The sequence below is a fragment of the Sander lucioperca genome, chromosome 16 (assembly GCF_008315115.2).
Source record: "Sander lucioperca isolate FBNREF2018 chromosome 16, SLUC_FBN_1.2, whole genome shotgun sequence".
In the NCBI taxonomy this organism is placed as follows: domain Eukaryota; kingdom Metazoa; phylum Chordata; class Actinopteri; order Perciformes; family Percidae; genus Sander; species Sander lucioperca.
This window is the reverse complement of record NC_050188.1, coordinates 19,094,408-19,111,610: the sequence shown is the minus strand read 5'-3', so window position 1 is coordinate 19,111,610 and position 17,203 is coordinate 19,094,408. Positions and strand designations below refer to the sequence as shown.

Genomic DNA, 17,203 nt, shown 5'->3' with positions numbered 1-17,203 from the left:
TGCCCATTTCAAACAGATGTATTCACCACCGCACTCCATTGTGTTAAAAAACCTATTTTGCAATCCTCCCTGGGTCACATTTAAATCAGCCTCTCCTCAGCCACAACATATGAGACTGAAGAATGCAGAGAGAATGAAAAATAGCGGGCACTATTTATCCTACAGAAAAAAAAGCTTTATGTCTAACAAATATGCTTCACTTTACTTAATTCCAATTGTACACATTACGCTTGTATTACAAATGTAAATCTGTTTTCAATATCAGACAGAATGTGTGCTTTTCTAAAGACTTTTCTCTCCATCGCAATTGAGCTACATTTTCAAACCAGGGTGGTTTTGTCTTTAACCTACTGTGCTGCCTGAAGTCATGGAAATTGCCCTGGTGCCGTGTGATATATGCCTTGTGCATGGAATTGTGATTACACACCAAATGCCTTAGATGGAGGATCGATCAAAGCTGTTGAGGGGAGGAGAGTACTGGAGAGCAGGCAGAGTCCCGATGGTGATACTCAATTCAATTTAAATGCATATTACTTGTTCTGAGTATCTGCACATCATGCTTGGTCAAGCAAGGGGACAATTTATTTTCTCCAAGGGGTTTAAAAAGCACATATACTGTATCACTGACGCTGAATACAAAGTGGATTCCTCGAGCATTGAACCCTCAGTGGAAAATTCTTTCAGTTTTTCAGGACAGCGATAATGGTGATTGCAGCAGCGCTCATGAGTTTAAAGAATGCTGCTTGTGTATGCTAACATTTTTATGGCATCTAATGAAAGCTGTTAAAGCATCAAATTTGTTTCAATGCCTGATCTTAACTGGCTCTACAAATTTCTCTCTACAACACTTTCGTTAAATAGAATAGCTGCAATGTCTGTCGCTAAGGGGATTACAAAAGTGCCAAATGCAAGAAGATACCAAGTCTTGCTACTGTACTTTTAACAGCATAACCACCGGACCAGCTGTTAAAGCTACTTATGTTCCTTATTTCACTGGTGCAATAAAATCGTTTTATGACATGACATCATATTTGGAGTGTGCATTGTGTGGTGGTGAAACTCTTATTTTTTTAACTTCCTAATATAAATGATTTTCTAAGCCACATTAGTTCAAGTCTAGCAGGGGAGGATGTTGCACACAGCAGACTACATTGGGACTAGAGGGGAGAATGGGCTTTAAAGGAGTGCCTCTCATCAACTTCCAGCCCTGAGCCATCTAGGTGAAAAAGATGGACTTATTTTTTACAAAGCAAAATGTCTTAAAAACTGCAGAGAGATAAAGGGAAAGAGAAAGTGTTTGTGTGTGTGATAATGGCAGGCATGGAGGTGCTGCTCACCAGCTTTCTTCCAGATCTCTTCAGGGACGTAGCCAGACACGGGCCGGTGCAGCAGCTCCCTGTGAATTTCTGGGGAGACACAAGACACACAGCCATGGTAATCAGAGATCAACCAATGTTTTGCATGACACAGCACAAAAAAACCTGTTGTTTAACCTGATGTTTCTGTAAAAAGGTTTAAGGAATAAAACAAAACATCCAGTTTATTCGTCACTGATGCAATAAACTGGTGAGATGTAAAATGACTCAGTTTACAGGGGACAGGAGTATATACAACTGACTGACTGACGACTGTCATTGGTATAATCGTGATAACATAGATGATATGGCCTGTTGGCAGCATGTACAAACTTAACAGTAGAGGACCTAGAATTGAACCCTGGGGAACGCCACTTTAAGGTCGGCTGCACACTGGCTGCATGACGTGAGCGTAGTGTTTCTGTTGCGTTTCTGTTGCGTGTCAGTTGTGTGGCGGCTGCGTGGCGTTTTCTGTCTTTGCACACCAGAAACGTGTCTGACGCGGCGCTGCTGCTGCTAGCCTTGTCTGTACACATGTATGTTTCCCATTGATAAAATGAAATACCGTGTTAAACATAAATATATACTGATTTGATTACAGCAAAGACAACATCGGCAGTATTGACAGCAAAACAGGCTACAGAATATTTCGTTCTGTATTGACAGGTGCAATATTTGAGAATCTTTTAAATTACATTTATATCTGCATTTATGTCAAAACCTAGAGACTTTCAAACATCAAAATGTCATTTATTAAATGTATTCGTGCCAAAATGACATATAAACAGCTTTTTGTATTCTATTTTGCCTGGAAACGCTTCCAACATGTTTACGTGTTGCGTGAAAAATAGGCGTCGGTCCTATTTCTAGCATGCACGCGTTTTCAGCGCAGCTGGAGCCGAAATAAAAACGGATACGCCACGCAGCTAACACGCTCACGCCACGCAGCCAGTGTGCAGCCGGCCTAACTATCAGCCTTTCTGGACATAGAACTGTTTGAGAAAATAAAAAATAAATACCATCACTTTCATGTAGGAGGCAAACCAGCTAAGTAACAATTGAAGATTTGAGATCAGCTATTAATAAGTGATTATAGGGCTTCCTTAATTAAATAAAACTATTTATTTAAGATATTTAAGAGAGCTAAAAAAGGACAGCTGGTGGGATTAATATTTCATGTATATTAAAATATATAAACACAAAGAAAGACGTTAGTGGAAATTCCAGTGAAGACATGTCTTACAATGAAATGAAAACATTGACATAACTCATTAAACTTAATGGAACCTTACCTGGTGTTGCATTTTCCTGCGCTGCTGGGCTCTGCTGCCTTGACTGCCCACTAGTGGCGCCCTTCTTCAGCTCTTCAGCGTCGCTGTATCGCCGGATCCAGTAGTTGAGCTCCTCGCGGTCGGCCTCCTGGCACCGCCGCAATACTGTCAGTGAGCGCCTTGTCTTCTCCACCATGTCCATGATACAGTTCAGCAGCTGGGGGTGACAGGGAGCGGACAAGGCGCTGAGTTTACACATAGACATAGAGGGATCGATTTAAATTAAGCAAGGTTATTGGCGGCGGGTGATATTCTAAATTAAAGCCAACATCTGTGATGTTATTTTAGTTAGCGCATTAATAATATATTTATCTGTATTGTGAAGTTTGGTAGTGAAACACTAGGCGTATATTTTGGAGACACTCTCACCCTTGAAAGGTCCCTTGTCACATCTCTCCACTTGACATCTTACTTTACCCCTTTACTTAATAGTATATTTGTGATTGACTGATTCAATTTTCACTGCATACCAACAACTGTGAGGTGAAACAGCATCACAAATATGACATTAGATGTTCTCTCATGTTTCATGTATGGGACTGGATTAAAAACACTGAAGGTGAACATACAAGCAACAATTTAGCAATATTTACATTATATGTTTGATACACTGCAGGCAAATATATTTACATGCAAACATGCATGTCTCCATTCTATATAAAAACCCTGACTATTAGTCTTGATATGCTTGTAATGTCAGACCTTTCTTACAATGATCTCACAGAGACTATTTTCTATAAATAGCACACAAAACGTGTACAGCAGTCAACCAACATACATTTTCTCCTAACAGTTTAACAAGAGACTTAAGACTTACAGTACACTATAACTGTGATATATAACTATTTAATATCACTGGATCAAAGAATTAAATAATCTCTGTTACTTAAGGTATAGTAATAAAAAATGTTATTACTTTTCTTACATGGTCAAGGTGCTTCCACTCCTCAGCCCACTCTCTGTCTGTCAGCCTGTGGTCAATCACTTCCTCCTGCCTGGTCCCTGTATGCATACCTGTAAGAAAGAAAGAAAAGATAGAAAGACAGACAGACAGATAGAAAGATAAACAAAGAGGATCAATGTAACATTACGCCATCACTCCCTTTGATCTATCCTTCATTTGGTCCCTGGTTAAAACTTTCTCTCTATCAGTTTCATTCTCCTCCTCCCTCACTCCCTCTTTCCTTTGCTGTCTCCATATCTCTCTCCCACCCTGAGGGCAGGACTCAAAATGACTGAGTTTCTAGTCCACTAAACATCCATCACAAGGCGAGACATGGTAAATGTCTCTCCTATTTTTAGAACTGAGCCAAAGTCGTCATTACAGCTTCATCAAGGCAGAAAAATGTCTCTAATACCACGTCACTGTGCCTAAATGTGCTTCTGTTGTGCACTCATACATCTCACAGTGCATTAGTTCAGTCAGCCATCAGGTTGTGGTGGCCTCGACATCTCTGGGGCAGCAGAACGGCCTTGTGGTCAGAGAGACTGTTTGTAAGTCTGCTGTACCAAAAAGCATCCACCAGGCTGAAGTGGACACTGACTGATTATCAGTATTATTAAAACGGATACGGATCTCAGTGGTATATAAAGAACTGAGACGCCTGAGAAATTATGTAAAAATGATGTAACTTTTGTAACTTTTAACTTTTGTATATACAATCCTCCTCTATGTTTCTCTTGGTACTACGACAGAATTAAAGCTTTGACAGTGTGCCATGTAGTGGAGTTGGTTTGTGTCTCAAAATCCAAAAGTTTGGACACAGTGCCACGCACACACACTAATATGCAACCTCCATCCTTCCCCATGTCCTCACCAATAGGCCTGGCTCTCTCCCGGATTTCCCGATGATTAGAGGCGGGGTGTCTGTAGGTGTCCCGGTAGTGATGGGCGATGGCCATGTCATCAAGCCTGTAGTGCTGTGGAGGGAGCGGGCCTGGGTGGGGCAGGCCGTTGGGTTGGTAGGAGAGCCCATTGGATGGGCTGAAGCGCTGGGCGGGGCTTATGGTGCAGGGCCGCTTGCTAGGGTGAACATCCTGGTGCACGGCGCCATCTCGCTCGAAGCCGTTCTCTTTGGTTCTGGGTGGAGAAAGAAAGAAAGATACACATTTTGAGTATTTCATTGTCACTGCATGCAGCACTCTATGTTGTTAGTAGGTTTGTCTTCCAGTGGATGTTTTTAATGGACTCTTTAGGATGAATCCTGAAATCAGTGACACTTATTTCAACCTACTGGCAACACTTCTCACTTATTCCAAGTAAAATAAGATTTAATATAAAACCAAATATGGCTGAAAGTTTTGCTGTTGATAACAGACTTGAACTATTCTTGTTACAGTGAAAGCCTGTCAAATATTAAAAGACCTCTTGAGGCCCAATGGATGAGTAGAAAAAGGAAAGGGAATTAAAAGGACAATGTAGATGACACAGGAGAAAAAAACTGTGTGATGTTGTTACAGTTAATACATACAAAAGCCAAACTTGAAACATATCATCACAACTCTCTTCCCCACCTTCGTGCTGTATACTGAACGCTTGAGTTGCCCTGGTAACAGACAAAAGAACTGCTGTGGAAGGCTATTTCATCCTGGAATTCTTTCATGGAAAACATGTCCATTCAAACATACGCGTACACACGCAACTAAAGCGTATGCTCACACAAATTACACGCGCGCACACATGCGCGCGCGCGCACACATGCACGCACGCGCGCACACACACACACACACACACACACACACACACACACACACACACACACACACACACATACATATATATTCACTAAAGTAGCTTTCAAGGGATCAGGTGAAATTTTGTAAGGCTGCTTCTGAAGATTAATATGGCCAGGTGCGTTTGTGTGTGTGCCTGCTTGCACATGTGTGTCTGTGTATGTGTTCTCAGCATTGTCAGTTCACGGTTAAATCTTGCCAACCTCCCCCCACTATCTGCAATCCTCCACTTTCCTCTCTCTCTCCTCTTCCTCCCCATCTCTCTCTCTCTGTGAACAGATTGAACTTCTTAATGAGCTGTTTTTATGGGCTCCTAATGCTCATCCACAGCTCTCCATATGCTCTTTCCCTCCATCCGTCCGCCTCTCTCTGCCTCCCTCGACTCATCCATCCATTCTTCTCTCCCCCTCAACCACACTCTTATCTCCCCAGCTTCCCTGCTGCAACAGTGTTTATATCTACAGGCACTGGAGTACACACATGCACACACATTCACAGTCACCTATGCAATGCACGGATGTGTGCACACTTTACCTACTGTAGATACATATATGGGCCCAATTTACATGCACATACCAATGTCCTGGCATTTGAATACTTTTATTTATTTAGCAGTAAATTTGATTTTATTTTACCTCTGCTTAAAGGTGCACTATGCGTTCCTGCTTGACGTTACTTCTGTTGACGTTCCAATGAAATTCAAAACAAAACAGAGCAAGCTGGCCCCTCCCCCCATGTTTCCGTAACTGTCATGACTGACTAACTGTCACTAACCCCCACCCCCACCCCCAACCATCTTATAGGTGATTGGCTGGAACGTGTTTGTTGTATTTTGGTGCCTATCCTGTGCCTCTAGTGTATTTTTTTACGTTTACGACCCCTGTGTTGTCTCCCGAGACCGGGCTTTTTCACAGTGTATTCAGGGGGCAGGCAGCTAGTGGATCAAGGAGAGATGCCTTTGATTTAAGACAAAAATTAAATCGCGCTGAAACCATGCAGGAATGCATAGTGCACCTTTAAGAAAGACCTATGCCTTCACTAGCATTAATTCTGATTGACAGAATTAATGCTGTGAAAATATGCTGACTTATACTGTATTTACTATGCAAGTCATTACCATAAAGGTACCACAAAATCTGCTCTCCAAGCTATTATTAAAATACCGGCTCTGTCAGATAATTACTGTAAACACAATATGTATGTTTTTTTTTTTTCTCATATGAATATTGCACTGCGATAATCCTGGTCAGGATCCTGCACACCATGGTACAGTATTAATCAGGTTGTGTTGATGGTGCATTGTTGTCTGTAATTAGGATTCCCATTCAAATCCCAATATTCCGACACAGGGCTCCAATAAGTGGGAACGCAGAGCAGAGGTAAGCAGAAACCAGAGGTGCTTAGCCAGCCGTATTGGTGCTAGAGCCTCATCTGTAAGTGTTATCAGTTCATCTCCCTAGGCACGCATGCACAAGCACACGCACGCACACACACACACACACACACACACGTACATAGGTGCACCTACGTGAACCTCTCACACCTTTACACTGGATAGAGAATCATGCACACACAAATTCACACAGACCACATTATTTCACTGAATACAGATGCGTACTTACTTTTTCTCTCTTTCCATATATTCTCTCTCGCTCTCTCTCTCTCTCTCTCTCTCTCTCTCTCCCTCTCTCTCTCTCTCTCTCTCTCTCTCTCTCTCTCTCTCACATTTACACCACTCCTTTTCTCCTAGCTCACTCCCCTATGTACCAGACGGGCTGCAAATATGCAGGTATTACAGAAAAAGTCTGCCTATCCGACTGCTGGGGGAAAAGAAAGGTGAGAATTATTAATATCGCTTTGGCATTTTTGTCCCTCAGCAAAAAAAAAAAGTACATTTTCCTCTCCCCTTCTGCTTGTATTTAAAAATGTTGGATCCCTGGAGAATTACTTTTTATTTCAAAAGACCTAGCACACATTGCACTTGAAGCACACGCACAAACTCAAAACAATGCACAAACACAAATATTCACAAACTTATGTTCAAGCAATTAAAAAAATGCTTATTAATGTTTAATGAAAGAATATTTGCATCAGTCTAAGCATAGCTAATTGCATTTATTAAAGGCTTGTTAATCTCAGTTATTAATCTGATTAGTGAAATCCCTTTGTAAAGCCATTCTGGCAGAAAATGCATACAAATCTATATTTAGATTCTGATGTTACTTTTTTAGTGGTATAGCAGCTCTACCAAATAAAATGTACTTTATTGTGCTGGGAATAAGCCGCGGTCTTAAACATGCACACACTCTCGCTGTTGGGCTGGCGGGTTTTGTGCTTGTTTCCGTTTCTGCTGCTTTGGGGGAAGACTGTTGGAGAGAGGACTATAGAGTTTTACAGGGCTGTGTGTTCCTGGATGGCATGTCTCACTGCTTGTTCATTAGAGCAGAGAACATTGAGTCGTTACCAAAGTCTGTGACAACAAATGGATATAATGATTTGGCTGGGATGGGGAGTGCAGAGAAACACACACACACACACACACACACACACACACACACACACACACACACACACACACAGACAGACACACACACTAATCAAGCATGGAAGAAAATGATAACCTATACAGAATACATATTTACACACTATACACATACATTCATTGACACATTCTCAGTTTTCATTAAGGCACAGCTGTCTTCCTTCCCTTTTCTGTCCTCAGGATGTATGTGTGTGTGTGTGTGTGTGTGTGTGTGTGTGTGTGTGTGTGTGTGTGTATGTGTATGTGTGTGTGTGTGTGTGTGTGTGTGTGTGTGTGTGTGTATGTGTATGTGTGTTTGTGTGTAGCCAGGTCTACTTTTCCCATCTCCTCCTCTCCTCAGTTCTGGCCCATTAAGAGCAGGAGCCGGGGAGCTGAGATGTCCAACGGAGCACGTCATGAGGCCGGTGGCACACTGACAGACACTTCCCATACATACATTAACACATCACACTATTGCCTTGCATTGGCTCAGCTTGTGTCTATGGAGTGTTGTTTGAGTTCATAGGTATGATGCAGGCAGACTCAAAGGGATTCATGCATGAGATCACATAATAGAGGAAAAAGCCTGAGCTGCTTTAATGTTTGGAGCTGCTAAATGTATAAACCAAATCAGTCCCATACTAACAAAATCATGTTCTGACTTCCTGATTCACCAACCTGTCTGGCGTCCTTCTCTTGCCATTCTCGTTGACGTCCAGCAGGAGTTCAGAGGAGTCCACTGGGGAGGTAGTGCTGGTGTCCAGGAGCAGCTGCTCATGCTGGGCCAAGTATTGAGCTGGGTTCTGCTTCGCCAGCCTTGCACAGTGCAGCAGCTCCCTCTGAAGGAGCGGCAGGTTGGCCTACAGAAGGAAACATCAGTGTATTACTAGAGGGAATGTAACAATTGCACCGTATGTTTTAGACAACACTGAATTCTTACAGAGAAGCAAAAATAGAAATATCACATCTGCCTTTTTGTCTTTCAACAAATGGGGAACAAAACTCACTCGCTCAGTCACTCAATCCTCTCTCTAAAATGCTCTCTGCTTCCTTTTCGGCTAATTTGGGAAACAATGAGAATAATCTGTCAGATTGAGCTGAGCTGTTTTTACTACAATGTCTTCAACAGATATATCTTGTAGGGAAAACAATAATTATTAAGATTCAGAACTGCACGAAACGATGCTAATTCAGTTGTGTCTGTATTGCTTTAAGGGTAATCAAAGTCAGCTTAAGCTCTTAAAAGAGGAAAAATGCACTTGGAATATACAAGTTCTACTTTGCCTTGTGCAAATTATAATGTTGTTGCTATTACAACAAAGATAAATTCAACCAGATTGATGCATCTCTTTGATCTGAAAAAAAAAACATATAAAGCTCCTAAAGCACATAAAAATATGATGGTATAATAAAAGTTTCCCCCCAGTATTTTCATTCCAAAAACATCTATTTGAGATCCATTTCTTCCACGTCATCTGTGCCCTGTTTGCTCATTACCACGGAACCAACCCCTTCCTGTGACCCAGAGTGCATTAACACCCAAAGAGTTTCTCTGTGGTGTATACTTTTACATTTTTTTATTTTTAAGAAACAGCAGCTATTTTCAATCTCTTTGACATAACAAGGGGGACTGCTTTCTTGCGTGGAGTTACAGGGTCATGCAGGTATGTGCGCACTGACTTCAAAGACATCTGATGGGGTGCGTTTTGAAGCAAGAAGATGAAAGTGTTGCGTCAGGCAGGTTCAGAATAAGAGTGGGGGCTATTTTGACGAGGTACATCACAAGAGCTTTTGGAGAGGCCATCTCTGTTAATCTATATTTTATCCTGAATAACATAATCTCTCTCTCTCTCTCTCAGTCTATGGCTTTGTTTTTTTCCTTTCCTTTTTTCTAGTTTTATAATCTATGAACTTTTATTTACTCTTTCTTTCTTCCCTTCATACATAAGCTCACAAATTTGCTTCCGTTTCTTTGACCATTCCATCCCATCTTTGCCAACTGCATACAGAAATAATACTTGCAAAACACAACCATGATTTGTTTGGTGGGATTTATGTTTCATAATAAGAAAATCCCTCTCCAGTAATTGGCTGGTAGTAAAAGAAATACCAAGCGCTGGCCTTCGCTTTACCTGCCCGAGTTAATGGTCCGTTGATAGTTTATGATCGTAATTACCCTCTGAAAAAAAGAGCATGAAATAGATTGCTTTGACCCCGCTGAACTCATCTTTCATTAATTGGAGGTCATCCTAATTGCCAGAGATGTGGGATGCATTAACAAAAAGGACTGAATCAAGAAATGCAGACCACTGAAGACACTGGATCATTTTTCATAAGACAAAGTATGGCAATTTGCTTCTGTGCAGTTATGGTAACCAACATCTGCACTTGCATAAAAGGAAAATTTCAAGTAGTGTTCAGCAGCCACAGCTAAAATCCGCCGGGATGATTTATTGTGAAAATACTGGATCTGTCATTTTGTCAAACGGTGCCAAAAAAACTATTCAGAATCTGCCACGTTCAGGATATGCTGCACTCCATCAACTTTCTGTTTCTGTGTAATTTGCAGTTAGAGGAGAATCTAGGAGACTTAGTTTCTGCACGTCTATATTGTCCTATTTCAATTATTTACCAGCACGTCTTTCTCTCTCTTTAGGCAAATGTGTTTATTCCTCTGCCACACAGCACTCCTCTCACTTCAGCATGACACAAGAAAAACAAAACACTTGACAGACTTAAAATAAGCTCACTTTTAACTTGAAAACAGAAACATTGTTACTCTGTAAGCCTGTTGTCTCGTGTGGCGGGCGTCCCGCCAACATATCACGTCACTGGTGCTGTGTGGTTTATGATTGCCTCCTTCCAGTAAAGAGTCCCAACCAATTTGCGGTTTAGTATTAAGAGAAGGGGAAAGGGTTTGGGTGGGGGTGGGGGTGGGGTGGTTGGACGGGTTGGCTTGGTCTAACATTAGCATAATGAAAAACTCGGAGCCCTGACGTGCATTGTTGCAGCTGTGCTTCAACGCACCTATAAAAGCTCCCCTACACCTCCAACTGCTCTCTGCTACCATATGGTAGCTGGCATTAAAGGCTCCGCAGTGGGAAGACACTAAAATTAGACTGGGGAGGTAGAGAGGCAGAGAGGGAGCGACGAAAAAAAAAAAAAAGAGTTGCATCTTTGATTCCGCAGCCATCCCAGTGATACACTAACCATCTGGCGAGGAAAGGAGTAGGGAAGGAGGGACTGGAGGATGGATAGATAAGGGAACAGTAAACAGAGACAGCACATTCAAAGCAGAACAAATGAAGAAAAACTAAGAATAAGGGAGTGATGTGAGGAAGGAGACAAGGAGGACACAAAGTCCCTGTTTCTGTCGTTAACAGTAACAGCGATACTAGTGGGACCAATACCACATCAACGCAGGACCTCAGTGGTTAATATAGGCTTGTGAATGTCAGTTTACACATGCACACATCATCTGCAAATGCAACCATGCACGTGCATACAGACAGCGTAAAGTGAGATGATATTGTGCTCAGGGAGAACCGACTTAACATTTACCTCATGCCTGTCAGTCAGTCAGACACAAACACATAGAGCAGGGTAGGGAGGGCTAGATAAGGAATGGATAAAAGATAAAGAGCAAGAGCTAGGCGAAGGAATTGAGAAGAGGATTGACAGGGAAAAGAAAGTGAGAAAACAAAACAGAGCCTGTAATAGAAACAAATGAGCTCTGTGTTAAATGTCATGCCCCTACCTGCTCTCCATCTCTCAGTACCACAGTGATATTGATCTCAGCTTCACCTAGACCCCATAACACAATCTGAACTGCTGCTGCTGCTGCACAGTGCATCTCTCAATATAGACCCCCAGTCCCATTTGTCATCTTTGACTACCAAAACAAATCATACCACCACCGCCAGTCTCACCTCCAGACTGCTTTAGCTCCTCAAATCCTGCAGACATTCAGAATATGCACCTATCTGACACAAACAACCCAAATGCACATAAATGGCCACATAGATACAAACAGAAAATCCACCATCCCTCTTCATTTTTATCTCCCAGACTGGAATAAAGAGATGTGAGCTGTGCCATTGTGACTGAAAAAAAAGGCGACCGGCGACAAATGGGCTGAAGCAAGGGCACGACTGGATGCTTAAAAGAGTGCTCCTTCCTCGCGTAATATACCATGCTAATGGCTGAAAATGGCAAATACTCGCTGGAAATGTAGCTTAGTGGGACGAAGAATCGTTGATAAAACAAGCCTTAGAGAAAGTGGTGGAGGAGGCTGGAAAGGAGCACGTGAAAGGGGACGTTGTCATCGAGCCACAAGCACACACATTGTGCTCTGTTCCAGCACACGTTAAGCAAGTGTCTAACAAAAAAAACAACTTCTTGCAGTTCAAACATTGTACAGAAAAATTATAGTTGAACATGACTTATGCACTGTTTCATTTGGAGAAGGAATGAAACAGACAGATTGAGCAAGAGAAAGAAAAAAATTATGTGACAGAACGAGAGCGACTATTTTGTGAAATTGCAGAGAAACTGAGTGAGAAGGAAGAAGGAAACAGATTAGGTACAATTGAGAGACAACAAGAAATACCAAAAATAGGTAGAAATATCACAAACATAAGTATGCACATCTGGATCTGGGCTGGCTTAATGTTTTCTAGGTTTGCTCAATACGACAGACAAACTGAACTGTAGTAACTGCATATTTAAATATCTACCTTCAGGAAAGGTATGACAAAAGGTCGCAGAGGGAAGTTGGTGGCTTCTTGGAGCTTGGAGTGAAATTCTTCGATGGTTAGTGTGGAATTCTAGAGGAGAGAGAGAGACAGAGAGAAAACACATGAATCCATGTGGAAGGCATTAAGTGATAATATTACTTATTGGAAGCTAAGCTACATCCTGACCTGGAGTGAATGTTTTGAGTTTTGTAATAGGAAGCATATGGGCAGGCCGCAGTGAAAAGAGCCACAGAAAACAAAGACGCACATCGCTTCAATTAACAAAACAAATACACATGCAGGAGTCACATCATCAAAAATATGCTGCATGAGGAAGAAATGTGCCTAATTATTATTTTATTTTTTACCAAATATGCTCCTTTTGAGTTATTGGCTGATTTAAAAACCAATCACTTTAACTAAACATTTGTGCAGTTGAATATTTTTTTTTTTTTTTTTTACATTTCAGTCTATTTTCACATCAGCTCAGGTCTGCTTATTTGTTATTATGAATAGAAAGTGAAAAATTGCATATTTTAAAGACAACTGTGACATGAAGAAAGCTGTGCTCATATTTGGAGTGTATTCCATAATGTGTGTCCTATGTGTATGTCCAATAAAATACATACATACGATACACAATGTGGTTCTTTTTCTTTTTCACTCATTTGATTGTTTGCACATATGCTTATGTTGCACACATGCATGGCATCCCTGTCCTTATCAACACAGTACATTACACACTTGTGCCATAATGCTCCACGTCTGTGCTACATCGCTCCATCAGTGCCAACCGAATAACTGTCTGGCAATTTTCAGAGACCAGATAAGACCAAGGTGATCAAAATACGTTATGGACCAGGAAAATGTGCAGGACAGAGAGAGTGTAGTATATTTAGAGTCAGAGGGTATTTGTAGTGGCACCTAGTTGCTTCTAATTCTTCCGCGCCACCTTTTGAAGTCAGTCTAACTACAACCAGTATTTGAAACCCTAACAAACCAAACGGTCGTATTTTTGAATGTTTACTTATAAAACACAAAATGATACATGGTACGCACGGTCAAAAAACTGTGTTGCTTCCAACGTCTCTAACTTCACAAACTAAAACCAACTACATCCAATCAATTACGCTATGACGTAGTGCTATCTGACTGGAAGCTCAAAATACTGAAATGTTATAGGACCTAAACATTACCAAATCATGCATTTTAAACCAATACATTTCTTATTGCATTTCTTATTTTCCTATTATTTGTGTGTTCTCTGTATTGTTTAAAACAGAAGGGGTGTATGTTTGGAGCAGTGGGGGGTCCAAAGTAGGTTATACATTTCAGTTTGTCAACCCAAACAAAGTCTCTCCTTCTTTGGTTGCCTGTAACTCACATTAATGGCTGACAAGACAGTGGTGACTGACACTATTTTTAATTTTCAACATGAACTATATTCCAGCGATTCAGAGCAGACAGAAAGAGTAAGAAAGAGAGAAGAAAGAGATGAGTGTACACATGGGAGAAGAATCTGCTATATAACAAGCAAAAATACAAACAAGAACAAAACAATGCGAGACGGAGAACATTATAAAAAGCAGCAGATATGATTTTTCCTCCCCACACTCTCTGTGTTTATTTCCCAGACCTGAATTTTGTTACATTCAGCCTTACATCTGTTCACCCAGATTGCATAGGGGCTGTTCTTGACAGCTAGTGAAACCTCCTGAGTCTCCCTCTCTCCCTCTCCCCAACACACAACTAGCTAATTAACGGTGTCACTCTTTTCAATAAGGCAAGGGGAGGTACAGAGAGACAGTGAGCGAGAGAGGAAGAGAGGGGGAGAGACAGAGAAATATGGAGGGGGGGGAGGTATGCAAGGTAAAACGACACAGGAGAGGCATGTGCATTTGCAGACGGTGAGAATAATAAACATAGTGAAGCCAAAAGGAGGCTATGCTCTGTGAGGCTAATTAAAAAAATTCCTCCCTCCATCTCCTCCGCCTCCTCCTTTCTGCACAACATTCAGTCACTATTTCTGTATCCCCCTGCTCGTTAAGTCAAATCTTCTCAGATCCCATAGATGTGGTAAATCTTTAGATTTGCACATGTATTTTATATTGCCTTTATATAACCATGTCAGCTAAGCTGGAGGAACACATCTGTTTTATCAAATCTCTGTTGGATAAATGTAGTTTGATGTTTGCAGGCTTGATTTGTATTTTGCAGTATATTCATTCTCATGTCTGGTGAAGAAAAAAACAGTTTCATTTTTGTTATTCTTTGCATACGTGTTGTTTATATACTGTATAATTATGAAATTAATACAAATTCTAACATGCTGTTTTTATCCACTTTATGCACTGGATCTTAATTTGGGTTAGAAGTTGTGATTATCAGTAATGCTTTAAATTGTGCATCCAAAGCTACAATCATCATTTAGTTGCAGTTCCTATTATCCTATATATCTATTGGTTTAGCTAAATAAATCAATTAGTTTTTAATATTGCAACATGTTAGGTTGTCAGACCCCTGCACATCCTGAGTGATAACATTATTTAGATGTTAAAGTAACAAGTTGAATCTTTATTGCCCCAGGCCTATGGTTTTCTATGTTGTCGCGTGTTGTATTTTAATTTATGAAGTGTAAAACAAAAAAATCCAAAGTGGATCAGGTGCCTAAAGACGATAGTGTCCTGGTCTGATGTTATCCTCTGTCACAGAGGACAACATACTGCCATTGTTTTGTCAGGTATTGTGTTACACTGAATAATGGGCTGCAAAGTACTGATGGATGTCAATCCTGGAGGCAAAAGTTCGCAAATCTTTCTGTTTATTTTACACTTACGCCTGAAGGACCAGATGAGTGAGGTTTCTGACATAAGAAAATAAAAAAACTTTTAAAAAAACTACCCCTGAGGTTTTCATAATCAGCGATAAGTATTTCAAAGTATTTTAAGTATTCATCTCTCTGACTGACAACTAACCTGAGATTACTTAAACTGTTTGATTTAGTAAACTCATTCCATCTGGTACTTCAGACATGCTGAACAAATGCAAAGAATTATTCTCAAATAACCTACTAATGGATTCACTTATTCCTGCTAACTTAAGGCCCGGTATCAACTTTCACCCTATGAGCCCTTTGAACTAAAGCTCACATACACAGAAGCCACTCACCACTAGTCCCAGCACTAATGTGCGGACCCGCTCGCCGATTTCAGGTGAGATGTCATTGCCAAACTGCTGTAGAGTTGTGAGAAAGCGCTTGAGCTTGCTGAGCTGCCGGGCGCCGCAGGCCGGCGGCAGCTGCTGGTTGGCCAGCGAGGAGGAGGAGGAGGAGCTAGGACCATTGCTGTAGCCGTTTGGGGGAGATGGAGCGCCGTTAAGCGCTGTAGGAGAGTGGCTGCTGCCATTGGTTACTGCGTGAGACAAGGACATAAAGAATAGTTTTCAGAGTAAGGAGAGCAAAATGAGAAATATTTCATAAAAATACTATGACTTTTTCAACATAGTGCAAAAGTAACACTGCATTCACCCTTGCTAACTGCAAATCACCACAAATAACCTTAAATCCCTGACTGTGCCTTTAACAAACACCAACAAAGAAAATAACATACGTCAGCTTCACTGAGACCAAACCACTGATTTGGAATGATTTACATTCCCCTGAAAACATTCACAATCCTCAACATTTGTTTCTAATCCTCGCAGCTTGTTTGATCCTTTGCGGCATCCTCTCATAAAAAACATATTTCTGCATTTGGAGACATGTTGCCTCTCTGCACCCCCTTCTCCCTTTGCCTCCCTCCCTGCAGTCTAAACAAGCAGGGACAGTGTGACCCCCCGTCACGCCAGAGCACGGGAGAAGTGTGTGTGTGTGTGTGTGTGTGTGTGTCTGTCTGTCTCTTTGTGTTGGGGGAGTTGGTGTACAAAGAGATACAAGGCGGCATAAAGCTTTCCCTCTAATGAGATTAGGTTTTGACTAGCGATCCACTCACTCCCCCTCTGGCTGCCGTCCAAAGCCGCCACTGTAAAGAGAGCAGAGAGACGAGATACTCAAACTGCATGTGGTAACAATTATGTTGGGTGGAAATCAAAGCATACTGCTTTGTTAAAACCTTCGGCATGCGTAATGAGAGAGCTGGGCCTTTCCTCCCTCATCGCACGGAAGCCCTGATGTTAATTGTGGAGTGTGAGCATTTGCAACAGAGAAACAGGCAGATATACTGTAGAGAGAAAGGGAGTAAGTAAATACCAGAAAGGAAGAAATGGGAGAATAAGTGATTAAAAGAGAACAAAATAATGACTCTGTTGCAGAGAACCAGCACTACTAACGCAGACTTGAATGCTCTGAGCATTTTGAAGGCCTTTGATTCTTAGATTCTAGTGCTCTTCATGCAAGTGGTTAAGTATGCACTTCTAAGTGAATACTAGGGTGTAATTTTCTCATCACAGGCTATGTGCACGTTGTGGCAAAGCTCTAACGGTTTGCAAGCATTGCTGGAGAACTTGTCTGGAATGACTGAAATTTGGGAA

At 41.4% G+C, this 17,203-nt stretch overlaps 1 protein-coding gene across 5 annotated transcripts in view; it reads right to left on the bottom strand.

Annotated features, from left to right (window-relative positions):
- The window catches only part of runx1t1 (RUNX1 partner transcriptional co-repressor 1), a 58,974-nt gene that overhangs the window by 6,620 nt on the left and 35,151 nt on the right, over nucleotides 1-17,203 (bottom strand). For 3 of the 5 annotated variants that reach the window (XM_031323149.2, XM_031323145.2, XM_031323147.2), the window contains exons 3-9: nucleotides 15,845-16,086; nucleotides 12,677-12,766; nucleotides 8,619-8,800; nucleotides 4,504-4,766; nucleotides 3,603-3,700; nucleotides 2,648-2,843; nucleotides 1,338-1,406 (exon numbers count right to left, since the gene is read on the bottom strand). In XM_031323149.2, the coding sequence (XP_031179009.1) occupies nucleotides 1,338-1,406; nucleotides 2,648-2,843; nucleotides 3,603-3,700; nucleotides 4,504-4,766; nucleotides 8,619-8,800; nucleotides 12,677-12,766; nucleotides 15,845-16,086 (1,140 nt within the window). The remainder of the gene's footprint in view (nucleotides 1-1,337; nucleotides 1,407-2,647; nucleotides 2,844-3,602; nucleotides 3,701-4,503; nucleotides 4,767-8,618; nucleotides 8,801-12,676; nucleotides 12,767-15,844; nucleotides 16,087-17,203) is intronic. The other 2 variants (XM_031323146.2, XM_031323148.2) reach the window with 1 other exon arrangement.